The sequence below is a fragment of the Herpailurus yagouaroundi genome, unplaced genomic scaffold (genome assembly GCF_014898765.1).
Source record: "Herpailurus yagouaroundi ecotype Mexico unplaced genomic scaffold, PumYag 189, whole genome shotgun sequence".
In the NCBI taxonomy this organism is placed as follows: Eukaryota; Metazoa; Chordata; class Mammalia; order Carnivora; family Felidae; genus Herpailurus; species Herpailurus yagouaroundi.
The window spans coordinates 3,310,457-3,338,289 of NW_024412420.1; the positions used below are offsets into that span (position 1 = coordinate 3,310,457).

The 27,833-nt window shown below is 38.5% G+C and overlaps 2 protein-coding genes and 1 pseudogene across 2 annotated transcripts in view; 1 reads left to right on the forward strand and 2 right to left on the reverse strand.

The window, feature by feature from the left end:
• The window catches only part of PPM1E (protein phosphatase, Mg2+/Mn2+ dependent 1E), a 192,231-nt gene that overhangs the window by 83,055 nt on the left and 81,343 nt on the right, over window positions 1-27,833 (reverse strand). The gene's annotated exons all lie outside the window — the stretch shown is intronic.
• Window positions 11,142-11,899, forward strand: LOC121044712 (acyl carrier protein, mitochondrial-like). Its single transcript, XM_040496990.1, has one exon. It carries the CDS (start codon window positions 11,490-11,492, stop codon window positions 11,841-11,843), a length of 354 nt encoding a protein of 117 aa, XP_040352924.1. The 5' UTR covers window positions 11,142-11,489; the 3' UTR covers window positions 11,844-11,899.
• Window positions 20,657-22,682, reverse strand: LOC121044711 (40S ribosomal protein SA-like; annotated as a pseudogene).

Below are 27,833 nucleotides of genomic sequence, written 5' to 3' on the forward strand. Positions count from 1 at the left end.
TTTGCAACTACATGGATGGAACTGGAGGGTATTTATGCTAAGTGAAATTAGTCAGAGAAAGACAAAGATCATATGACTTCACTCATATGAGGACTTTAAGAGACAAAACAGATGAACATAAGGGAAGGGAAACAAAAATAATATAAAAACAGGGATGGGGACAAAACAGAAGAGACTCATAAATATGGAGAACAAACTGAGGGTTGCTGGAGGGTTTGTGGGAGGGGGGATGGGCTAAATGGGGAAGGGGCATTAAGGAATCTACTGAAATCATTGCTTCACTATATACTAACTAATTTGGATGTAAATTTTAAAAAATAAAAAATAAAGTTAAAAAGAAAGTAAAGTAAAAACTGATAATTTAATGCTATAACAATTGTATCTGAACTTGCCATACCTATACTGATATAAAAATTGTATCTGGGGAGGGGCCAAGACGCCGCAACGGTATGAAAGGGTTTTTTTTTTTTGCATCTCTCATCCCTGAAATACGGCCAGATCAATACAGAACCATCCTGCACACCTAGAAAACTGATTTGAGGATTAACACAACAATTCGCACAACCTGAACCACAGAACTCAGCAGGTACGTGGCACAGAGAGGTGAACTGGTGGAGAAAGCCGTGGAGGGCAGGAGCTGTTTTTACTTGTGAACAGAGGATGGAGACAGGGAGAGAGTATGGAAAGCATCCCCCCCACCACCCAAAGCCTGGAGAGAAATAAAGAGTACACAGGGGACTGAACAAAAAAGGGAGAAAGGAGAAAGAAGCGGGTTTAAATTCCAGTAAGACTCTATAAACGGGGAGTGCAGAGTATGCAACTCCACAGCTCAATACGTGGTGGTGCTCTGGTGGGAAGGGCAAATTCCCAGGAGCAGACAGCGAGGTCCTGGAGTCCTCGGGCCAAACAGGGAGAGGTGGTTCCCCTGCTGGGAGGGTATTTGGTAGAAACTGTGCAGCCTCCCCACAGGCAAAGGTCACAATGGACCCCAGAGAACGACCACATTCGCTGATGCAGGAACAAGGACGTTAAGGGGGAAAGCCTGGTGTCAGACGTGTTGTAATTTTCCAGAATTCCTGAAACGCTGCTGCTATACGATTGCATGAAGTTTTTGGGGGGTGGGCTGGCACCCAGCCGTAGTCTCTGGGCATTAGCAGCAGCATGGTCTCCAGAATGTTCCTGGGGGCGGGCCAGAATCTGGCCATTGTTCAGTGAGACCCTCTGCCAGAAGGTCTGAGCAGGTCAAAGCTGCAGTCCTCAGAAGTGAGGGGATGGGAAACACAGTCACATTGGGGACAAAACTCAGGAGGGAGGTGCCGCCTGGAAACCTGACAGCTTGGTCACAGGCAGTGTAAAAGCGGGGAGTGAAAAGAAGACAGAGACAAAGGAGGGGTGTGCAACTGCTATTCAGGGAGAGCACAGAGTTCCGATACTAGAGACTGGGTAGCTGGGTGACACCATTTTCACCCCTCCTGAGCATGCGCATACACACCTACAAGCACGACAACAATCCACTCCAGTAAGCTAAGCAGCACCATGTAGTAGAGAACGGAGCTGTTACACTAAGCTCTGCCCAACTGGGCCAGCCTTGCTCTTCAGGAACAACACAAGTCTCTCTGCCTACTTAGTTTACGGACTATAAATTGCCTCATAGTTCGACTTCTAGGGAAAACCAATGTAATTTCAATCCTACCTCAGTCTGTTTGCTGGCCCACCTGTTCAATTTTTTTTTTCTGTTCTTATTCTTGAATACAGAAAGAGAAAAAATTTATTTTTATTTTCCATTTTTATTTAAAATGTTTTTAATATTTTCTATTAAATTTTTTAACTTTTGTAAATTTTTCAAATTCTGGTTTTTTTACTTCCATCATTTCATTTTATTCTATTTCATTATATTCATTTTTTCAAATTTTCAAACGTTTTCCTTTTTCTCTTTTCTTATCTTTCCCTTTTTTCTTTAATCATCAAGCTCCTTTAAACAACCAGACCTGAACAAACCTAGAAGCTAGCATCCTTTGATTTTTTTGTGTGTTGTTTTTAATTTTTTAATTTTAATTTTTTTACCTTATTAATTCCTTTTCTTCCTTCAAAATGATGACACAAAGGAATTCACTCCAAAAGATAGAACAGGAAGAAATGACAGCCAGGGACTTACTCAACACAGATACAAGCAAGATGTCTGAACAAGAATTTAGAATCATTATAATAAGAATACTAGCTGGGGTTGAAAACAGGTTAGGGGCGCCTGGGTGGCGCAGTCGGTTAAGCGTCCGACTTCAGCCAGGTCACGATCTTGCGGTCCGTGAGTTCGAGCCCCGCGTCAGGCTCTGGGCTGATGGCTCAGAGCCTGGAGCCTGTTTCCGATTCTGTGTCTCCCTCTCTCTCTGCCCCTCCCCCGTTCATGCTCTGTCTCTCTCTGTCCCAAAAATAAATAAACGTTGAAAAAAAAAATTAAAATAAATAAATAAATAAATAAATAAATAAATAAATAAATAAATAAATAAGAAAACAGGTTAGAATCCCTTTCTGCAGAGATAAAAGCTAGTCAGGATGAAATAAAAAATTCTATAACTGAGCTGCAATCTCGAATGGATACTACAGCGGCAAGGATATAAGAGGCAGAGCAGAAAATCAGCAATATAGAGGACAAACTTATGGCAAACAATGAAGCAGAAAAGCAAGGCAAAAAGAGCACGCTTTAAGAGTTAGAGAAATCGGTGACTCATTCAAAAGGAACAACAACAGAATCATAGGGGTCCCAGAAGATGAAGAGAGAGAAAAAGGGGTAGAAGGGTTATGTGAGCAAATCATACCAGAAAACTTTCCTAACCTGGGGAAAGACACAGACATCAAAATCCAGGAAGCACAGAAGACTCCCATCAGATTCAACAAAAACTGACCATCAGCAAGGCATATCATAGTCACATTCACAGAATACTCAGGCAAGGAAAGAATCATGAAAGCAGCAAGGGACAAAAAGTCCTTAACCTACAAGATCAGATTTACAGCAGACCTATCCACAGAAACTTAGCAAGCCAGAAAGGAGTGGCAGGATATATTCAATGTGCTGAATGGGAAAAATAGGCGACCAAGAATTCTTTATCCAGCAAGGCTGCCATTCAAAATAGAAGGAGCGATTAAAAGTTTCCCAGACAAACAAAAATTAAAGGAGTTCCTGACCACTAAACCAACCCTGCAAGAAATTTTAAGGGGGACTCTCTGAGGGGAGAAAAGATGGGGGCGGGCAGAGACCAAAAGCAACAAAGACTAGAAAGGACCAGAGACCACCACCAGAAACTCCAATTCTACAAGAAACATAATGGTGATAAATTCCTATCTTTCAGTACTCACTCTAAATGTCAATGGACTAAATACTCTAATCAAAAGACATAGGGTAACAGAATGGATAAGAAAACAAGATCCATCTATATGCTGTTTACAAGAGACCCACTTTAGACATAAAGACACCTGCAGATTGAAAGTAAGGGGATGGAGAACCATCTATCATGCTAATGGTCAACAAAAGAAAGCTGGAGTAGCCATACCTGCATCAGACTATCTAGACTTTAAAATAAAGATTATAAAGAGATGAAGAAGGGCATTATATCATAATTAAGGGGCCTATCCACCAAGAAGATCTAACAATTGTAAACATTTATGCTACAAATGTGGAAGCACCCAAATATGTAAATCAATTAATCACAAACATAAAGAAACATAACAGTAAGGGACTTCAACACCCTACTTACAGCAATGGACAGATCATCTAAACAGAAAATCAACAAGGAAACAATGGCTTTGAATGATACAATGGGCCAGATGGACTTAACAGATATATTCAGAACATTTCATCTGAAAGCAGTGGAATACACATTCTTCTCAAGTGCACATGGAACATTCTCCAGAATAGATCACATACTAGGACACAAATCAGCCCTCAACAAGTACAAAAAGATAGAGATCATACCATGCATATTTTCAGACCACAACACTGTGAAACTCAAAATCAACCACAAGAAAAAATTTGCAAAGATAACAAATACTTGGAGACTAAAGACCATCCTACTAAAGAATGAATGGGCTAACCAACAAGTAAAAGAAGAAGTTAAAAAGCACATGGAAGCCAGTGTTCTCGGGGCGCCTGGGTGGCTCAGTCAGTTGAGCGTCCAACTTCAGCTCAGGTCATGATCTCGCAGCTTGTGAGTTTGAGCCCCGTGTCGGGCTCTGTGCTGACAGCTCAGATCCTGGAGCCTGTTTCAGATTCTGTGTCTCCCTCTCTCTCTGTCCTAACCCACTCACATTCTGTCTCTGTCTCTCTCAAAAATAAATAAACATTGGGGCGCCTGGGTGGCGCAGTCGGTTAAGCGTCCGACTTCAGCCAGGTCACGATCTCGCGGTCTGTGAGTTCAAGCCCCGCGTCAGGCTCTGGGCTGATGGCTCAGAGCCTGGAGCCTGTTTCCGATTCTGTGTCTCCCTCTCTCTCTCTGCCCCTCCCCCGTTCATGCTCTGTCTCTCTCTGTCCCAAAAATAAATAAACGTTGAAAAAAAATTAAAAAAAAAAAATAAACATTAAAAAAAATTTTTTTAAAAGTACATGGAAGCCAAAGAAAATGATAATACCACAGCCCAAAAACTCTGGGACGCAGGAATGGTGGTCATAAGAGGGAGGTATATAGCAATCCAGGCCTTCCTAAAGAAGGAAGAAAGTTCACAGATACACACCTAATCTTACACCTTAAAGAGCTGGAAAAAGAACAGCAAATAAAACTCAAAATCAGCAGAAGACAGAAAATAATAAAGATGAGAGCAGAAATCAATGCTTCAAAACCAAAAACAAAACAAAAAAAAAAAAAAACAAAAAAACCAAAAAAACCCCAAAAACAGTAGAACAGATCAATGAAACCAGAAGCTGTTTCTTTGAAAGAATTAACAAAATTGATAAACACCTAGCCACTTTAATGAAAAAGAAAAAAGAAAGGACCCAAATAAATAAAATCAAGAATGAAAGAGGACAGATCATAACCAACACAGCAGAAATACAAACAATAAGAGAATATTACGAGAAATTATATGCCAATAAAATAGGTAATATGGAAGCTATGGACAAATTCCTAGAGACATATAAACTACCAAAACTGAAACAGGAAGATCTAGAAAATTTCAACAGACCCATAACCAGTAAAGAAATCCAATTAGTAACCAAAATCTCCCAAAAAAACAAGAGTCCAAGGGGGTGCCTGGGTGGCTCAGTCAGTTGAGCATCCGACTTTGGCTCAGGTCTGATCTCACAGTTTGTGAGTTCAAGCCCTGCATCGGGCTCTGTGCTGATAGCTTGGAGCCTGGAGCCCGCTTCAGATTCTGCATCTTCCTCTCTCTCTCTTTGTCTCTGACCCTCTCTAGCTCACACTCTCTTTCTCTCTCTCAAAAATAAATAAACAACAAATATTTAAAAAAAAAAAAAAAAAGAGTCCAGGGCCTGATGGCTTTACAGGGGAATGTTATCAAACATTTAAGGAAGAGTTAACACCTATTCCCTTGAAGCTGTTCCAAAAAAAGACATGGAAGGAAAACTTCCAACTCTTTTTATGAAGCTAGCATTACCTTGATTCCAAAACCAGACAAAGACCCTGCTAAAAAGGAGAACTATATACCAATTTCCCTGATGAACATGGATGCAAAAATTCTCAACAAGATACTAGACAACCGGAATCAACAATACATTTAAAAAATTATTCACCACGACCAAGTGGGATTTATACCTGGGAGGCAGGGCTGGTTCAATATCCACAAAACAATCAATGTGATACATCACATCAATGAAAGAAAGGACAAGAACCACATGATCCTCTCAACAGATACAGAGAAAGCACTTGACAAAACACAGCATCCTTTCTTCATAAAATCCCTCAAGAAAGTAGGGATAGAAGGATCATACCTCAATATCATAAAATCCATATATGAAAGACCCACTGCTAATATCATCCTCAATGGGGAAAAACTGAGAGCTTTCCCCCTAAGGTCAGGGACAAGACAGGGATGTCCACCCTTGCCACTGTTATTCAACACACTATTAGAAGCCTTAGCCTCTGCCATCAGACAACACAAAGAAATAAAAGGCATCCAAATTGGCCAGGAAGAGGTCAAACTTTCACTCTTTGCAAATGACATGAATCTCTATATGGAAAACCCAAAAGATTCCACCAAAACACTGCCAGAACTGATCCATGAATTCAGCAAAGTTGCAGGATATAAAATCAATGCACAGAATCAGTTGCATTCCTATACACCAATAATGAAGCAATAGAAAGAGAAATCAAGGAATCAATCCCATTTACAATGCACCAAAAACCATAAAATACCTACGAATAAATCTAAGCAAAGTGAAACATCTATACACTGAAAACTATAGAAAGCTTATGAAAGAAATGTAAGAAGACACAAAAAATGGAAAAATATTCCATGCTCCAGGATAGGAAGAACAAATATTGTTAAAATGTCAATATTATCCAAAGCAATCTACCTACTCAATGTAATACTGATTAAAATACCAGCGTTCTTCACAGAGCTAGAACCAACAATCCTAAAATGTGTATGGAACCAGAAAAGACTCCGAATAGCCAAAGCAATCTTGAAAAAGAAAACCAAAGCAGGAGGCATCACAATCCTGGACTTCAAGCTATATTACAAAGCTATAACCATTAAGACAGTATGGTACTGGCACAAGAACCGACACTCAGATCAATGGAACAGAATAGAGAACCCAGAAATGGACCCACAAACGTATGGCCAACTAATCTTTGACAAAGCAGGAAAGAATATCCAATGGAATAAAGACAGTCTCTTCAACAAGTCGTGCTGGGAAAACTGGACAGCTATAGGCAAAAGAATAAACTGGACCACTTTCTTACACCATACATGAAAATAAACTCAAAATGGATTAACGACCTAAATGTGAGACCTGAAACCATAAAATTCCTAGAAGAAAACATAGGCAGTAATTTCTCTGACACTGCCCTAAAAACATTTTCCTAGATATGCCTCCTCAGACAAGGGAAGCAAAAGCAAAAATAAAATATTTGGTCTGTACCAAAATACAAAGCCTTTGCACAGTGAAGGAAGCCATCAGCAAAATGAAAAGGCAACCTATTGAATGAGAGAAGATATTTGTAAATTATTCATCCAATAAAGTATTAATATCCAAAATATAAAAAGAACAACTCAACACTAAAATAATAATAGTAATAATATGTAATAACCCAATTAACAAATGGGCAGAGGACCTGAAAAGAAAGTTTTCCAAAGAAGGCCTAATTTCTAAATCAATCATAAGATATTTAAAAAATAACATTCATCTGGGGGCACTTGGGTGGCTCAGTGAGTTGAGGATCTGACTCTTCATTTAGGCTCAGGTCATGATCCCAGAATTGTGGGTGCAAGCCTGTCAGGCTCCACACTGATCACGGGGCCTGCTTAAGATTCTCTCTTTCCCTCTGCCTATCTCCACTGCTCGCTCTCTCACGTGCGCACGCTCTCTCAAATAAATAAATAAATAAATAAATAAATAAATAAATAACATTCATCTGATGATTTCTGGTTTTAAAAAAATGCAGATTAGGCATATGCATTTACCTCTCCCCTTATAAAATAACAGCAAAATAAGCTACAGGGTTTAAATACACAAGGAAAAAGAAAACAGAAGAGAAGGCAACAATGGATAAAATATTTCAATATGTTTTTAGAAAAGGGAGAGCAATTGGAAGAGTGGTACCTGATTTATCAGGGTGAGAGAAGCTATAACCTTGGGGAATACTTGATGAAAACAGTCAATTAACCTTGCAAAGAACCTGGGAAACTCTCATACTTTGGAAGTACCAAGTAGGTGGAGAGGAAGAACAAAGTGAAAAACAGGATGACAGTCCATTATGGGGAATAAGCTTAGGAATCTCTCGGGTTTACACCAATGAGTTAACAAGGCATAAAGATATACAAAGTCACAGAATGCTACCCAAGTTTGGGTAAACCAGATTGCCATCCCAAGAGCAGGGGGGTGCAAAGGCACCAAGAATAGGGAGGTACAAAGGCACCCCAAAATACAGAGGGGGTGCAGAGCCCCCCAAATAGAGAGGGAGGGGCAAAGGCCCAAAATAGGAACGGGTGCAAAGGTGCCCAGTACATACGTATATGAAATAAACAAGATTAAATATTCAGGGTGGAAGCACCCCCAATTTAGTACTATAGCAGAAAAGCTGCTTTCACAGGAAGATAGGGCCAAGTTAGGTAAATTGGTGAACTGTTGGACTACGGACTGCTGCACTGCAGGCAAAGCAGCCCAGAGTGGAGAGGTTAACAAAAGAAAAGGTGCCTTGTTAACCCTGAGGTTATTCCCCCTATTTGTCTCATCCCCTAGACTAGCTAAGTTAAACAGACACGGTGCCTCCTGTCTGCCATTAACAACCATCTGCCTGGCACCAGGATTTTGTTTTATATTGATCCTAACCTCAAACACTGTATATCTTCAAAACCCCCATCTTCCCTCACGTCCCCAAGTTAATGTTCCCAGTTTGTCTCTTTGTACGCCCATCACGTTTGTAAGTCTTCTGATCTGAATAAATACAGGGCAAGGACCCTTATTCAGGGCTCTTGTCTTTTCCCAGACATTAGCCATCTCTCACTTTAATCCTGCATCCGCTCTTTTGATGGCCAAAAGAGAACTTTAGAGTCTACGACAGTCCATGTGGGTGAAATGTTGATTCCCCTTCACCATCCTACATACAGAATGGCGGCGGTTAAGTGCACACACTCCAGCCCTGGTGGGAGAATGGAAATTTATCCTCTAGAGATATTGAAAAGGAACATCTAGACTTGGAGACACCAGGCAGCATAGAGAGTAGAGATGATATGGACTGAAAAGAAAAACATTTATTGAAATACTAAATCTTAGGATTAATTCCTCTAACCATTCTTCTACTCTATCCCACCCCTAACCCCAACTCCACCCCAGAACACTTGCATTTAATGCCCCAGGGAAAAAATGGAAAGGTCTTTTCTGGAGGAAATGAACAATCCCAGAGAAAAATCCTCCTCATAGTGACATATGGTCATGTCTCTATCCTAACATCCGAAAGTGAGGCTTACCTAAAATAAGTCTTCTTATTTCTAAAGAGTTTTTAATCGATCAGTTTAAAATATATACAAACCATCAAGGGTCATCAACTTGTGAGGAAATCATGAAAGATTAAAAGCAGGTATCATAAAAGCTATTTGGTATTTAAAATGATTGATGAAATAAGGCATTAAATAGAGATTACAAAAATCTTCAAGAAAGTAGAATTAAATAAGAAATGGAAAATCAAAGAAAAGGTAAGATAGTTCAAGCATCAGTGTAGTGAGATTAACTTTTGACTAATAGGAGAATATCCAATGGAATAAAGACAGTCTCTTCAGCAAGTGGTGCTGGGAAAACTGGACAGCGACATACAGAAGAATGAACCTGGACCACTTTCTTACACCATGCACAAAAAGAAACTCAAAATGGAAGAAAGACCTCAATGTAAGACAGGAAGCCATCAAAATCCTCCTGGAGAAAGCAGGCAAAAACCTCTTTGATCTTGCCCGCAGCAACTTCTTACTCAACACATCTCAGGAGGCAAGGGAAACAAAAGCAAAAATGAACTACTGGGACCTCATCAGAATAAAAAGCTTCTGCACAGCAAAGGAAACAATCAGCAAAACTAAAAGGCAAACGACAGAAAGGGAGAAGATATTTGCAAATGACATATCCAATAAAGGGTTAGTATCCAAAATCTAGAACTTATCAAACTCAACACCCAAAAAACAAATAACCCAGTGAAGAAATGGGAAAAAGACATGAATAAACACTTCTTCAAGGAAGACATCCAGATGGCCAACCGACACATGAAAAAATGCTCCACATCACTCATCATCAGGGAAATACAAATCAAAACCACAATGAGATACCACCTCACACCTGTCAGAATGGCCAACATTAACCACTCAGGCAACAACAAATGTTGGAGAGGATTCGGAGAAAGAGGATCTCTTTTGCACTGCTGGTGGGAATGCAAACTGGTGCAGCCACTCTGGAAAGAAGTATGGAGGTTCCTCAAAAAACTAAAAATAGAACTACCCTATGACTCAGCAATTGCACTACTGGGCATTTATCTACAGGATACAGGTGTGCTGTTTCAAACGGACACATGCACCCCCATGTTTATAGCAGCACTATCAACAATAGCCAAAGTATGGAAAGAGCCCAAATGTGCATTGATGGATGAATGGATAAAGAAGATATGGGGTGTGTATATATATATATATATATATACACACACACACACACACACACACACACACACACACACACACAATGGAGTATTACTCAGCAATTGAAAAGAATAAAATCTTGCCATTTGCAACAACATGGATGGAACTGGAGGTTATTATGCTAAGTGAAATTAGTCAGAGAAAGACAAAAATTATATGACTTCACTCATATGAGGACTTTAAGAGACAAAACAGATGAACATAAGGGAAGGGAAACAAAAGTAATATAAAAACAGGGAGGGGGACAAAACAGAAGAGACTCATAAATATGGAGAACAAACTGAGGATTACAGGAGGGTTTATGGGAGGGGGAATGGGCTAAATGGGTAAGGGCACTAAGGAATCCACTCCTGAAATCATTGTTGCACTATATGTTAACCAATTTGGATGTAAATTTTAAAAAATTAAAAACAAGCTAAACAACAACAACAACAAATTTTGACTAATAGGAATTCCAGGAAAAGGGGACAGAAAAAAGAGAGGGGGAAAAAATAAGAGCAAATACTTATTAAGGGCATACTATATGTGATAGACATTGTTCTAAGTGCTTCAGATAATTTAAAATATTTTTAAGTTTAGTTATTTATTTTGAGAGAGAGAGAGAGAGAGAGCGGGGGAGGGGCAGAGACAGAGACAGACAGAGAGAACCCCAAGCAGGCTCTGTGCCATTATTGCGCAGAGCCTGATGTGGGGCTCAATTCCATGAACCAGGAGATCATGACCTGAGCTGAAATCAAGAGTTGGTTGCTTAACCGAATGAGTCATCCAGGCACCCAGTGCTTTAAATAATTTTAATTAACTAATTAATTCTCTGGTTACTCTATGAGGTAGGTATTATTATATCCCCATCTTAAAGATGAAGAAAATTAGGAATGTAGAGGTTAATTGAATAGCTAGTAGGTGGCAGAGCCAGAGTTCAAACCCAAGCAGTCTGATGCCATAACTCACACTCTCAACAACTATATACTGCTGTCTCTCTATCAAAGAAATAATATGAGGCAGTGCATCCTGGGTCAGTGTAGCCATGGCAGCTTTTGTCCTTTCTGCCATGTCTGTGACTGCCTGTAGCCTTCGTGCCACCACCCTGGGTCCCCACACTGGCGGCAGCCCAGCCACTCAATATCACCCTGTGCCCCCCAGGGGCCTGTATGAGGCCTGGGGCTTCGCGTTTGGCCTCGGTGGTCATGCAGGTTCCAGTTACACAGTTATACCACCAGTACCGTGATGAACCCCGTTGGTCATTAGAGGGAATCAAGGACTGTGTTCTTTACATCTTAAAACTCTATGACAAGATTGATCCTGAAAAGCTCTCAATAAATTCCCACTTTATGAGAGAGTTGGGCCTAGACAGTTTGGACCAAGTGGAGATTATCATGGTCATGGAGGACAAATTTGGGTTTGAAATTCCTGATACAGATGTTGAGAAGTTAGTATGTCCACAAGAAACTGAGATCACATTGCGGATAAGGAGGATGTACAGTAAAACCTTGGATTTTGAGTAACTTGTTCTGTGAGTGTTCTGCAAGACAAAGAAAACATTTCTAATAAATGTCTTGCAATACGAGTAGTATGTGATGCCAAATGTCACATGATCACCCCTGAGCCAATTGTTCTTCTCTCTCTCTCTCTCTCTCTCTCTCTCTCACTGCAGAATTGGGGGTGATCCCATGTTCTGATGCTTGGTCTGAGGCTGCAGTGTTTGGCAGAAATCAGTGATTTTTCAGAAGTTGCAAAGTGCCCACAACTGACACTAGTGTATTTTTTGTCACTTCAAAGCACCTATGGACAGTCCTTTGCTTTTCCATACCAGAGTAGGTTTAGAAATCCTTTGCTTCATTCTAGGTCAGGCTGCCTGCAGGTAATGATCCTTTCCTCTGCTGCCTTATTGCCAGTTACATTAAATACAGCATATGACAGGAGTTTATTAATACTGTACTGTAGTAAACATCCATGTGAGCATATATAATGGCCCCTATGTAGAAAAAGATTCCACTGAGCCAATAGATAGCAGTGATTCCATTAGTGATAGTGAAAGTCATCCTACACAATAACCCTCCTCTCTCCTGTCTCCCTCACACCAGCCACGAAGGTTTTCAAAGCTAAGTGCAGGTTAATTTATTTTTCTTTATATTTTTTATTTTTTATTATACTACATACAGTATTTTAATCATTTTTATAGGAATATTTTTGAGTTGGCAACGAATCATCTGAGTTTCCATGATTTCTTATGGGGAAATTTGCTTTGATATATAAGTGCTTTGGATTAAAAACATGTTTAAAGAACGAATTATGCTAGCAAACCGAAATTATTTTCGGTTATGAATAAAATATCAGATGTCTTTTTTCTCTTAGAGAAGACCCAAAAGATGCTAGCAAGTGTCTGGAACTGAGAATGTGTTTTGGCATTATTGTTGCCTTTGACAGAGAAATTCTGTTTTGACTTGTATTTTATTTTATTTTACTTCTTAAATTTTACTTAAATTCAAATTAGTTAACATACAGTGTAGTCGTGGCTTCAGGAGTAGAACCCAGTTATTCATCCCTTACATCTGAACTCAGTGCTCTTTCAGAAAAGTATCTTCCTAAATCCCCATCACCCATTTAAGCCATACCCCCACCCCCACCCCTCCAGCAACCCTTAGTTTGTTCTCTGTATTTAAGAGTCTCTTATGGTTTACCTCCCTCTCTGTTTTTATCTTATTTTTCCTTCCCTTCCCCTATGTTCATCTGTTGAGTTTCTCAAGGAAAGCTTCCAAACTCATTCTATGAAGCCAGCATTACCTTGATTCCAAAACCAGAAAAAGACCCCACTAAAAAGGAGAATTACAAGCCAATTTCCCTGATGAACATGGATGCAAAAATTCTCAACAAGATAGCAGCAAATCAAATTCAACAGTACATTAAAAATAGTTCTTCACCATAATCAAGCGGGATTCATTCCTGGGTTTCAGGGTTGGTTCAATATTCTCAAATCGATTAACATGATACATCACATTAATAAAAGAAAGGATAAGAACCATATGATCCTTTCAATAGATGGAGAAAAAGCATTTGACAAAATACAGCATCCTTTCTTGATAAAAACCCTCAAGAAAATAGGGATAGAAGGAACATATCTTAACATCATAAAAGTCTTATATGAAAGGCCCATAGCTAATATCATCCTCAATGGGGAAAAACTGAGGGCTTTCCTCCTACAATCAGAACACAACAAGGATGTCCACCCTCACCACTGTTGTTCAACATAGTGTTGGAAGTCCTAGCCTCAGCAATCAGACAACAAAAAGGAAGAAGTCAAACTTTCACTCTACATGTATCATGTCATCTGATACTCTACAGGGAAAACCTGAAAGACACCAAAAAACTGCTAGAGCTGATACATGAATTCAGCAAAGTCGCAGGATATAAAATCAATGGACATAAATTAGTTGCATTTCTATACACCAATAATGAAGCAACAGAAAGTGGTATCAAGGAATCGATCCCAATTACAATTATACCAAAACCCATAAAATACTTAGGAATAAACCTAACCAAACAGGTAAAAGATCTGTACATTGAAAACTATAGAAAGCCTATGAAAGAAATTGAAGAAGACACAAAAAAATGGAAAAACATTCCATGCTAATGGATTTGAAGAAAAAATATGGTTAAAATGTCAATACTACCCAAGCAATCTACACATTCAATGCAATCCCAATCAAAATAACAGCATCCTAAACAATCCTAAAATTTGTACGGAACCACAAAAAAACCTGAATAGCCAAAGAAATGTTGAAAAAGATAACCAAAGCTGGAGGCATCACAATCCTGGACTTTAACTTGTATTACAAAGCTGTAACCATCAAGACAGTATGGTATTGGCAGAAAAACAGACACATAGATCAACAAAATAGAATAGAGAACCCAGAAATGGGCCTACACAAATATGGCCAATTGATCTTCAACAAAGCAGAAAAGAGTATCCAATGGGCAAAATAGACTTGTATTTAAATTGTCTGTTTTACCCTTTGAAAATAAATCTATAAAACCAGAAAAGAGAAAGAGAGAGAGAGAGAGAGAGAGAGAGAGAGAGAGAGAGAAAGAAAGAAAGAAAAAAAGAAAGAAAGAAAGAAAGAAAGAAAGAAAGAATAAGTGAGACTTCCAGGTTTAGAGGGCAAATTGAACACATTCAACTTGCTCCCTCCAGAAACCCTGCCAGGCAATGGTAAAGGGAATATTTTAAAATAATAACTGAAAGAGAGGCAGAAAAAAGGCGACACAAAGTAGATGATGGAGTCGCAACTGAAGTAGCAGGACACAGAAAGCCAAGTCTTAAACCAACAGTGAGGAAAGCTGAGAACAAACCCAATATATACAAAAGAATCCTCTAAATAAGCAAAAACTGGCCACACTAAGTACCTGTAGAACTGGGGGTAAGTGGCAAATGGAATGGATAAAATAAGAAAAACTGAGTGAAAGCTGTTTAAGAAGCTGGTGCATCCCTAGACGCCCCATTCCACACCTAGATGACTACCTTCCCTAACTTCCCAATTTTGGCAGAAGTCTGCAGCTTTTTCCCTCAAGAGGATAAAACAGGCATCTCTTGATGAAGAGACACCAGAAACTGTTGAGGGCATAAGTACTATAGTAAAAAACAAGGGGATTAAGTGATTTTATACATAGGTTAATGCTGAATTCACAGATTAGCAGTTCTCCTCCCTGATTCTATTGAACCAGACAGATGAAATGGAGTTAGGGTCAGAAGTGCCCCCAAATAAATAATAAATAAAATAAAATAAAATAAAATAAAATAAAATAAAATAAAATAAATAAATACAATACAATACAGAAGAAAAAGAAGACGAAGACAATGACAACAGAGTAGAAATAGTAGCAGTAGTAGTAGTTTCCCTAACAAATGGCTCAACCAGATTATCCTACAATAAAAGTCAAATTTGACTTAAGGGGTGCCTGCGTGGCTCAGTCAGTTAAGCATCTGACTTCGGCTCAGGTCACGATCTCACAGTTTGTGAGTTCGAGCTCCACATCGGGCCCTGTGCTGACAGTGTGGAGTCCACTTAAGATCCTGTCTCCCTTTCTCTCTGGCCCTCCTCCACTCATGCTCTGGCTCTCTCAAAAATAAAAATAAACAGGGGCGCCTGGGTGGCTCAGTCGGTTGAGCATCCGACTTTGGCTCAGGTCATGATCTCACATTCCGTGAGTTCGAGCCCCGCGTCGGGCTCTGTGCTGACAGCTCAGAGCCTGGAGCCTGCTTCGGATTCTGTGTCTCCCTCTCTCTCTGACCCTCCCCCGTTCATGCTCTGTCTCTGTCTCAAAAATAAATAAACATTTAAAAAAATAATAATAAAAATAAAAAATAAAAATAAAAATTAAAAAAAAATCTTTAAAAAAATCCTCAAGGGGTGCCTGGGTGGCTCAGTGGGTTAAGCATCCGACTTCAGCTCGGGTCATGATCTGCCAGTTCGTGAGTTTGAGACCTGTGTCGGGCTCTGTGCTGACAGCTCGGAGCCTGAAGTCTTCTTCGGATTCTGTGTCTCCCTCTTTCTCTGCCCCTAACCCACTCACACTCTGTCTCTGTCTCTCTCAAAAATAAATAAACATTAAAAAACAATTTAAAATAAAAAAATAAATCCTCAATATCTAAAACAGTATGTAAATATACAAAAATAGATTTGGAATGAAACATACCAAAATGGTGATTTCTTGATAGGGGAGTAAGTTGGGGGGGAGAGGGAAGCTTTTGCTTTTTATTGTATATATTTCCATTTTAAAACATTTTACAGGGGCGCCTGGGTGGCGCAGTCGGTTAAGCGTCCAACTTCAGCCAGGTCATGATCTCGCGGTCCGTGAGTTCGAGCCCCGCGTCAGGCTCTGGGCTGATGGCTCGGAGCCTGGAGCCTGTTTCCGATTCTGTGTCTCCCTCTCTTTCTGCCCCTCCCCGTTCATGCTCTGTCTCTCTCTGTCCCAAAAATAAATAAAAAACGTTGAAAAAAAAATTAAAACATTTTACAAGGGGGGTGCTGGGTGGCTCAGTCAGTTAAGCGACTGACTTCAACTCAGGTCATGATCTCACAGTTAGTGGATTTAAGCCAGGAGTCGGGCTCTGTGTTGACAGCGAAGAGCCTGGAGCCTGCTTCAAGTTCTGTGTCTCCCTCTCTCTGCTCTTCCCCTGCTCATGCTCTCTCTCTCTCTCAAAAATAAAATAAAACATTAAAAAAATTTTTAAAAAAGCTTTTACAATGTTTCTCTCTGTCCCCCCAAAATAAATAAATGTTGAAAAAAAAAAAGCTTTTACAATGAACATATTTTCATCTATTACATTCGTGCAATTTTTTTTAAAGATTTTATTCATCTAGGAGCAGCTGGCATGGTTCAGTTGGTTGAGCACCCGGTCAACTCTTGATTTTGACTCAGGTCATAATCCCAGGGTCATGGGATCCAGCCCCATGTCCTGTTCTGCACTGCGTCCTGAGCATGGAGCCTACTTAAGATTTTTATCTCTCTCTCAAAATAAAAATTTTTGTAAATGCTTTAAAGATTTTATTTTTCTACACCCAACACAGGGTTCGAATTCACAACCCCAAAATCAAGAGTCACATGCTCCACCGACTGAGACAGTGAGGTGCCTCCATTTGTGTAATTTTTAAAAAATGTTTATTTATTTTGAGAGAGAGAAACTGAGTAGGGAAGGGTTGAGAGAGAGAGACAGAGAGAGAGAGAGAGAGAATCCCAAGCAGGCTCTGCACTGACAGCATGGGGTTCCATGCTGATGAGCTCGAAGCCACAAACCATGAGATCATGACCTGACCTGAAATCAAGAGTCAGTCGCCCAACATACTGAGCCACCTAGGTGCCCCTGTGTTAATTTTTTAAAGAGAGAAAAGAAAGGGAAGAAGTGAAAGGAAAATAAAAAAGGACTGGTATAATAGTAGGTGGGGAATATTTTCCTTAATTAATTAGAATCTCAAAAACAAGACTAAATAATAATGATTTTACTTGCTGTGTAATATTCTACTTGATGAGGACATTAAAGTCACCACCAAAGCACTTAAGACAATAAAATCTACAGAAAGTGAAATATGTATCTTATATATATTACATATATATTTCTTAATAACCAAAAACAGTAGACTATTACCAACTTAAAAAAAAAAAAACTCTTGCACAACAGAATCAGAAGAGAAATTTTTTCTTAACAATTATGCTTTTAAGAAGTCTGCAATTCTAGCCAAAAGATTACATATTCAGGAGATATCACCAGATTCTTTCCTAAAAAATTATTACAGACTCTCACTGCTCTATTCTGGCAAAGTACTTATGTTTACACTTCTTTTGTGTAAAACCCTGCAGGAATCTTCATATTCCTGATCCTGTTGATTAAGAAAACACTAACCTCCCATTTAAGTCCAAGACTACTGAAAATGTTGAAACCCAAATCTTTTTAAAAGTTAATTTATTTCAGTGCCTAACTTTGTTTTCTTAAATGATAACCTAATTTTAGATTTTAAACATATGGTCAAAAATTAAAGGTAACAGTAAAACATTACAAGTAGTATTTTGTTTCAAAGATATTAAAAATAATAAGTGCGTTAAAATATTTTCTGGTGTGCCCAGGTGGCTCAGTCAGTTGAGTGTCTGATTCCTGGTTTTGGCTCAGGTCATGATCTCAGAGTCATGGGATTGAGCCTCGAGTTGAGCTCCATACTGAGTGTGGAGCCTGCTTAAGATTCTCTCTCTGTCTCTCTCTTCCTCTCTCTCTCTCTCCCTCTGCCCCTTTCTTCTGCTCATGCTCTGCTCTAAAATAAAAACAAAATAATCATAAAATAAATTCTTTCAAAGTGTGTTTCTAATTCTGTAAGTCCTTGGATGCACCTTTTGCAACATAATCAGAATATTCAGTTAAGATCTCCCACTAAAAATTTGTACAAAGAGTAAAACTAAGTAGTTGAAAAGCATTTTAGTTCCTAGCTGCCAAATTCCAGAGTCTAGATTATTGCAGGAACACCCTGCTGTCATCTCTATCTAGCAAGAGTTCTGAAGGAAAAAAGAGAAAAATATGTTGAAAGATGGGGAAAATAAAATCATTATAGTTTGGCACCTTTTTTGGATAACTCATCAGTTTCATGTCACCATTTCTTCATTTAGCAGCGATTGAATTACTAAAATTCGACTGAATTACTAAAAAGAAGAAATAAATATCATCTGTAACTTTGTTCCCCAACTTTGAGCAGCAAAAGTCAGTTTTCATAAATATTTTCAAAACTATACTTGAGGGGCACCTGGGTGGCTCAGCTGGTTAAGCCGCCGACTTCGGCTCAGGTCATGATCTCGCGGTCCGTGAGTTGGAGCCCCGCGTCGGGCTCTGTGCTGACCCTCAGAGCCTGCAGCCTGTTTCAGATTCTGTGTCTCCCTCTCTCTCTGACCCTCCCCCGTTCATGCTCTGTCTCTCTCTGTCTCAAAAAGAAATAAACATTAAAAAATTAAAACAAACAAACAAACAAAAAAAACTGTACTTGATGACTCTCTAAACAGATCTTAAACTCCTAAAATATTCTTAGTTTCCAAATGATTACTTGATCTGTGTTTTCCATTTGTATTTTCCCCCTAGGTAGCAGATTAAGATCTTTTACTGAATTTATTAAATTGACGACTTGCTTGGCATATTTCTCATAACAAATACAAATAAGTAAGTAATCTAAAGTCACTCTTTCCTTATTTGGAAGTTTGACCACAAGAAATGATTCCCCCTTTCAAACTTTTATTTCTTATTTTACTTTTGATAATAGCTTCACTGATATATATATATATATATATATATATAATTCACATATCAAACTCTTTTATTATTTATAGTTCTACTTACTATAATCTTTCAATGACCATCTAACCATTAATAACAAAATCTCTCTCAATTTTTCTGTTTGTAAACTGTTACCCCTAAGAAAACTAGGAGTTAAAGAAAAATGTTTATTTATTTTTATCGGGGGGCAGAGAGAGAGGGAGAGAGAGAATCTTAAGCATCTTAATTAAGTTAAGAATCTTAATCTTAAAAAACCTAAAATATGGATGCCTGGGTGGCTCAGTCATTTAAGTGTCTGATTTCAGCGTAGGTCATGGGTCATGATTCACGGTCATGATCTCACAGTTCATGAGTTTGAGCCCCACATCGGGCTCTATGTTGACAGCTCAGAGCCTGGAACCTGCTCTGGATTCTGTGTCTCCCTCTCTCTGCCCCTCCCCTACACTCACTGCATCTCTCTCTCCCTCAAAAATAAACATTAAAAAAAATCCTAAAATAAATTTAAAAAGAAACTTTTAAAATACAATTTGTTGAAAAATTGAGGTTTCCTATAATATAGACCAAAGAACTCCCAGCAATCTGTAAAATCATTGTGAAGATGTATTTATCTCTTTGGTAGGGAAGTGATAAGTTTAGAAATATAACATGTGAACCAGCTATTTATTCCTTGAAAAACAGGAATTAGAAAATTTAAAAAGCAGTATCTTGATTTTCCATTTTTCTTTTCCTTTAGAAAAATCTCACCCTTTTCATTAACAATGGAGAATATGCTTCACATTCCCTAATGATGTCCCAAAGCTACTTGTGTTGGTTATGCAAATAGTTTTACAATATGGTCAAATTTTAAAAAGCAAAACATAACTATTTAAAATATCTTAAGTTCAAATACTATAGATTTTACAATAATGTGTAGTAATTTAATTCAACATGCACATATTTCATTTAGGAGATATATTTTAACCAACCACTGTTAAAATCTAATAATTTAGGTTAAAATCTAAAATTTTACAAACTGTCTTCAGCTTTCTCAATCATTATAATGTCCTAATTATCGTCAATCTTTTGATTTAGTATCAGTTTCTTATTCTATAAGTAAAAAATTTAAATTTTAATTCCTTACATTTCAGGAAGAAGACTAGAAATAACAACCTACCCATTAATGAATAAATATTTTAAGTTTGCCAGTATTTCACAATTTTCTAGAAATATTTTCAAGAAATATATCACTATATCATTATAGCAGATTTCAAAATACTAGTCTCAGATTACAGAATTCCCTACCTACTGACATTTTGATTATCTGCAGAAAAGCCAAAACCTGCAAGCAACATGGCAATTAAATACAGGAAAATGTTTCTGAACGAAAGAAAGGAAGGAAGAAAAAAGTTTCCTAATTTTCTGATAAAATAAAGACCATAGTCTTTTGTTTATAAATACAAGGAAAATGTTCTGAAACTCAATTAAAAAGTTAAGGATAATAAAAATAACATTCCTTCAAAAATTAATCAAGATTGTAGAAATTTTACCTTATACAAATTGTCTCTACATACAAATATGAAATTTTATTCTTGGAGATGAAACTTTTTTTTTTTTATATATAAGTAGGATCATGCCCAACATGGGGCTTGGACTCACAACTTTAAGATTGAGAGTCTCATGCTCTACCAACTGAGCCAACCAGATATCCCCTATTCTTGGAGATGAAATCTTATAGAACATGCTATAAACTACAATACACTTGCTAGTAAATGAATAGCATTTTGAGTGCTTCCCAAAGGCAAAAACAAAACTTCTGAAGCAAAATAAAAACTCATGTTCATAATATATTTTTCCAACTTTTAAAAGCTGCTTAGTTTTTGCCATCAACCTTATTTCCATTTTGTTTAAGAGTTTGTGGAAGAACAGCTTAAGACCACTCAGTTGTTGTTCTTGCCCATTTAGTGGCCTGAGCAGTGGAAGCTGCAGATCAGTCTTCAGTGGCAGGCTGAACACTCCAGTCTTTAGTAGAGAACTGTTCTATGGGCAGAGAGGGCACCTCTACACCCTCATACCAGTCAACTGCTTCCAAGTCCAGGAGCGGTCCATTCACCTTTAAGTTCCTCCTTGGTCACAGCCTCTTCAGCAGCAGGGTGCTCTTTGTTTTCAGTCTCTTTAGGATCTCTAGAGAAGTAGAGATTAGGCATGACTTCCCACGGGTGTTCATGGGAGACAGTGCCACACATGCACACAATTTCCCAGGCCAGTATCTACCATATCACACCCAATGAGTGAGCTCCCTTTTTGCAAGGGATGTCAGTATCTACACAGCACAGAAGAAAGTCTGTGTTACACCAAGCAATGGTAGGCATATTAACAAAAGACACTGTGGCAGAGGCTGGTGGTCAGCCTTGGGATCAATAACCTCTGGAAGTCTTGGCTCCCAGAAGGCTATCTGGATCTGATTAATGGAGGTTCTAGGAGTGAAGTGGCCAGCAACAGCAATGGCTCCAATGGCAGCAGCAAACTTCACCACAGCTTGCTGGCCAGTATTCCAGAATGACAGGACACTGACATCAGCCGAGTTTTCAACTGTACCAAAGGCATGAGCTGCCAGTGGAAGCCATCACTTTTCCTTTTGTAGATGTATTGTTCCACTTGGAAGTCGAGGTTCCTACTGCAAGGAATTTGAGGACATTCTCCTTTACTTGCAGAACATCAAGGACTCCAAACATTGTGAAATTTTCCCTTTAAGTTATGAATGGAACCCAGAACATTATATGGGTAGTGCAGAAAGGTCATAATACGTTTAAATCACAAGCCATAGCACTCATTATGCAGTTTAACAAGATATAACCTCTCAACAAATGAAAAACATAAACTCTTTATTTTTTGTAGAGATGTAAAGTCATCGGTACTCCATGGAGTCACTCTATTCAGGTGAGGTCTTTGTACAACAGTTCTCATTAATGACAGTGCAAATGTGCTGGCATCCTAGGAATTTTTCATTAAGATTCAAACTAGCTGCATCCTATCTCATGGGTCTCTTCTTTGATGAGCTGCATTTTCCTCCTTGCTTGTACTATCTATGGTATTAGTAATAATTAGAACTAAATCAGATTTAATTACAGTAACTTTCAAATAAGGTACTAAATATAGTTCTTTGTTCAGTCAACTGTGTCCATAAAAATCACAGGCATGTTTAAAACAAGATATTATGTTCTGGGAGAATTGATTATAATTTTAGCAAAATGAACTTTGTTCTGCCACATGGGTCTCAAAATGGCAATACCTGAAACACTGATTTACAAGTATAGTGTATACAGTACCTGTTCATTTTGAAACCAGAAAAAAGTATTGCTTCTATTAGTACCAAGCAAAGAAAGATCAAAGTAAATTTGATCAGGTTCAGCCAAGTGCAAGAAAGAAAAACCCTCTGACTCACGTTTTTACACAGTCCTCAATGCGTCAATTTAAAGCTTACTTTCTTCTTTTTTAAATTTTAATTCCAGTATAGTTAACATATAGTGTTCTATTAGTTTCAGGGTATACAATACAGTGATTCAACAATTCTATGTATCACCCAGTGCTTATCATGATGTGTGCACTCCCTAATCCCCAATCCCCATCACCTATTTCACCCATCCCCCCCCACCTCCACTCTGGTAAACATCATTTTGTTCTCTATAGTTGTCAGTTTCTCAGTTTGACTCTCTATGTCCTTTGTTTTCTTAAATTCCACATATGAGTGAAATCATATGGTATTTGTCATTATATTCTCTAGCTCCATCTATGTCATTGCAAATGGAAGATTTCATTCTTTTTATAGCTAAATAATATTCCATTGTGTGTGTATATATACAATAAGATGTGGTGTGTGTATATATATATCTTATTTATCAATTTATCACACACCTTATTTATCAATTAATGTATCATTGCACACTTGGGCTGCTTCCATAGTTTGGCTATTATAAATAATGTTGCTATAGGGGCACCTGGGTGGTCAGTTGGTCATGCATCCCACTCTTAACATCAGCTCAGGTCATGATCTCAAGTTTCATGAATTCAAGCCTCGCATTGGGCTCTGCACTGACAGTGTGGAGCCTGCTTGGGATTCTCTATCTTTCTCCCCCTCTCTCTCTGTTCCTCCCCAACTTGTGTGCTCTCTTTTTCTCAAAATAAATAAATAAACCTTATAAATAAATAAATAAATAAATAAATAAATAAATAAATAAATAATCTGCTATAAATTGCAGGGTATATGTAACCCTTTGAACTAGTGTTTTTGTACTTTTAGGTAAATATCCAATAGTGCAATTACTGGATCATATGGTAATTCTATTTTTAACTTTTTGGGAAACTTCCATACTGTTTTCCAGAGTGGCTGCACCAGTTTGCATTCTCATCAGCGGTGCAAGAGGGCTCCTTTTCTCCACAACCTCATCAACACTTGGTGTTTCTTATGTTTTTTATTTTAGCCATTCTGACAGGTATGAGGTGATATCTCATTGTGGTTTTTATGTGTATTTCCCTGATGATGAATGATGTTGAGCAGCTTTTCATGTGTCTGTTAGCCATCTGCATGTCTTCTTTGGAGAAATGTCTGCTCATGCTTCTTCCCCCCCCTTTTTTTTTAGTTATCAGAATATACTGTTATTAGACTTGGGAGATAAAAATGTTACAAACATTTCTGAGTTGCAGATAAAATCTTAGTAAAATGAACAAAAATAATGATACATTCCATGCCTCATTCTTAATTCTATTGCTTCTTTCATTTGGGGTGGGAGAGTGGGGGGGTGAAGAGGAAGTATTGGCAAAAGCATACACTTCAGTAAAAGAATAAAAAATTCATATAATGAACGCCACCATTGTATCCCTACAGTTTCCATGTAAAAATGTCCCTCCAGGGGCGCCTGGGTGGCGCAGTCGGTTGAGCGTCCGACTTCAGCCAGGTCACGATCTCGCGGTCCGTGAGTTCGAGCCCGCGTCAGGCTCTGGGCTGATGGCTCAGAGCCTGGAGCCTGTTTCCGATTCTGTGTCTCCCTCTCTCTCTGCCCCTCCCCCGTTCATGCTCTGTCTCTCTCTGTCCCAAAAATAAACAAAAGTTGAAAAAAAAAATTAAAAAAAAAAATGTCCCTCCACCCCACAAAACATAAAAATGTGTGTTTTTTTTAAAGGTATTTTTCTGGGGCGCCTGGGTGGCGCAGTCGGTTAAGCGTCCGACTTCAACCAGGTCACGATCTCACGGTCTGTGAGTTCGAGCCCCGCGTCGGGCTCTGGGCTGATAGCTCAGAGCCTGGAGCCTGTTTCTGATTCTGTGTCTTCCCTCTCTCTCTGCCCCTCGCCCGTTCATGCTCTGTCTCTCTCTGTCCCAAAAATAAAGGTATTTTTCTCTTTTGGCACAAGTAAGCTACAAAGAATAAATGACATGTTTCACGTAATTGTTTAGTTAATTGTAATACTATGTAAAAATATGATAATAAACATCACTGCTCAAGAAAAAAAACCCAAACATTTAGTGTTACTTCTTGTTTCTCCTATCTGGGACCTCAGCACTCAGATCACACGACTCCTTTCTCAAGACCCACCCAAAGCTTCTCATCCAACTTTGAATAAAGCACAAACTGTTCAGATCTCCCTAGCCAGCTTCTCCAACATCAACCCTACTCTCCTCCATCCTTTGTTCCTGTCCTCATACTTACTAAATTCTAGAGCCTAATTTAGATGAGTCAAGCATGCTGAAAAATGTAACAAATGGATAAACAAAAAGTAAATATGCTGGAGGTAGTCAAAGTATGCACACTGATTATTTTCAATAGACAGATTTCCTATTAGCTTTTGCCTGGATCCATTCAGGTTCTGTCTCGTGTTATAGCCTCCAGTTCATTCTGTCAAATGACTGAATATAATTGAGGACTTAGTGTGGGAAGCAGATTAATCCAGCCTTCTTTGCCATTACTCTCCAAGGTGAGTGAAAATGGCCTGTTTGGCTTTTGACTAATCTTTTTTTTTTTTTTAATTTTATTTTTTATTTTTTAAAATTTACATCCAAAATTAGTTAGTATATAGTGAAACAATTATTTCAGGAGTAGATTCCATAATGCCCCTTACCCATTTAGTCCATCCCCCCTCCCACAAACCCTCCAGTAACCCTCAGTTTGTTCTCCATATTTATGAGTCTCTTCTGTTTTGTCCCCCTCCCTGTTTTTATATTAGTTTTGTTTCCCTTCCCTTATGTTCATCTGTTTTGTCTCTTAAAGTCCTCATATGAGTGAAGTCATATGATTTTTGTCTTTCTCTGACTAATTTCACTTAGCATAATACCGGTACTCCAGTTCCATCCATGTTGTTGCAAATGGCAAGATTTCATTCTTTTCAATTGCCGAGTGATACTCCACTGTATATATATATATATATAAATATATATATATATAACACATCTTCTTTATCCATTCATCCATCAATGGACATTTGGGCTCTTTCCATACTTTGGCTATGGTTGATAGTGCTGCTATAAACGTGGGGGTGCATGTGTCCCTTTGAAACAGCACACCTATATCCCATGGATAAATGCCTAAAAGTGCAATTGCTGGGTCGTAGGGTAGTTCTATTTTTAATTTTTTGAGGAACCTCCATACTGTTTACAAGAGTGGCTGTACCAGCTTGCATTCCCATTCTGCCCACTTTTTAATCAGATTATTTGCTTTTTGGGTACTGAATTTTGTAAGTTCTTCATAGATTTTGGATACTCTTTATCAGATATGTCATTTGCAAATATCTCCCCCCATTCTGTAGGTTGTCTTTTAGGCTTTTTTTTTTTATTGTTTCCTTCGCTGTGCAGAATTAAAGCCTACTTTCCTGCATAGGCTCTTTTCCTCAATTTTTTTTTCAAAGCTGCCTGCTGCTACTTAGACAAATTAATATGGATACAAAGAGTGTACATTATTTAACACAATAAGGCTAGTTACTGACCTACTTGGTGAAAAATGTTGTTTCTCAAGTTCATCACGCTATGTTAATTTACTAATCTAAAAGAAATCTACAGAGAAGTCTTTCAGACCTCCTATTTTTATGTTTATAATTAGATAAGTTAAAGGCAGTTCTATTGTTTTTAGAAATAATAATTTCATGAGTTAGAAGGACACACACCAAATTCAAAAGAAGTTGCCTCTTATGAACAGAAGGGAATGTGACAAAGATAGGCAGAGGGAAGATAAAGGGTACTTTAGCCTTATCTATTCATGCTTTATTACTTTTATACAAAATATTTAAAATTTGAAATTTCTCAAAATAAAAATTTAATTAATTTATTTTTTTTTAATTTTTTTTCAACGTTTTTTATTTATTTTTGGGACAGAGAGAGACAGAGCATGAACGGGGGAGGGGCAGAGAGAGAGGGAGACACAGAATCGGAAACAGGCTCCAGGCTCCGAGCTATCAGCCCAGAGCCCGACGCGGGGCTCGAACTCATGGACCGCGAGATCGTGACCTGGCTGAAGTCGGACGCTTAACTGACTGCGCCACCCAGGCGCCCCAATAAAAATTTAATTTAAAAAATGTAGGAACTGGGGCACCTGGGTGGCTCAGTTGGTTAAGCATCTGACTTTGGCTCAGGTCATGATCTCACTGCTTGTGAGTTTGAGCCAGCATGGAGCTCTGTGCTGACAGCTCAGAGCCTGGAGCCTGCTTTGGATTCTGTGTCTTCCTTTCTCTCTGCCCATCCCCGGTTCATGCGCTCTCTCTCTCTCTCTCTCTCTCTCTCTCTCTCTCTCTCTCAAACATAAATAAAACATTAAAAAATTTTTTTAATGTAGAAACTCAAAATAATTCCTTATCATAGCCATCTAATCTCCTCTACATAGGCTATCTAAGAAATTGCAATGTACAGAGCTTCCAATAGTGAAAGGCCAGTTATTTTCTCTTCTACATCTTTAAAAGTCCCAATTATCCAATAAGTCACTAAGAAAATACCCAAAGGCTCTCTCAGGTAGTCCAAATCAGGTGATTGTAACTGTATCTCTGAGGTCCAGAATCCACTTCTACCTAAACTAATGACATGTTCATATAAATGTCTTATGGAATGAACACTTTGGCACAATTCACCTTAAACTCTCAGACATAAATTATTAAGATTTCTGTAACTATTAGAATCTTGACAGAACTCTCAAAGCTACATTATCAGTCATAAAATTATAAAACATAAATCTATTTGTTCTTCAATAATGGGAGATAGTATACAAATGGACAATGACCATACAAAATAACAGAACTCTGTCCTACAATCTCTTCAGCAACCAGTTGGAAAAGCCGATCACAACCTCTGCAGCAATCAGCCTAGAAGAGTCAGGATTTTGTTAATGACTGCCAGCTCTTCCCTACCACCCCCCACCCTTTTTTTTGTCACCAGCCCACACACCAACCCCACATGATTTCAACTTGGAGACCAACCAGAGAATTACAAATATGTTCCCCAAACCACTTACCTAAGATGCTGGCTTCTACTTATCCCATCCTACTGAGCTTACCCAAGCTAAAAATCTCCAATCCATCTCCTTTTTTTCACCATAAAACTGCCCGCTCCCCTTTCAATCTGCCAAATGCAATGAACGATACCAACTGACTTTCTTGTTATTGCAAACTCTGAATATATAGCCAGTTTGTTCTCATTTTGGATGATTTTTATTTATACAGCAAGTGTAAAAACTGAGCA

Coding starts and splice junctions, on each gene's coding strand:
- LOC121044712 (XM_040496990.1), top strand. CDS start 11,490: ATGAGGCCTGGGGCTTCGCGTTTGGCCTCGGTGGTCATGCAGGTTCCA.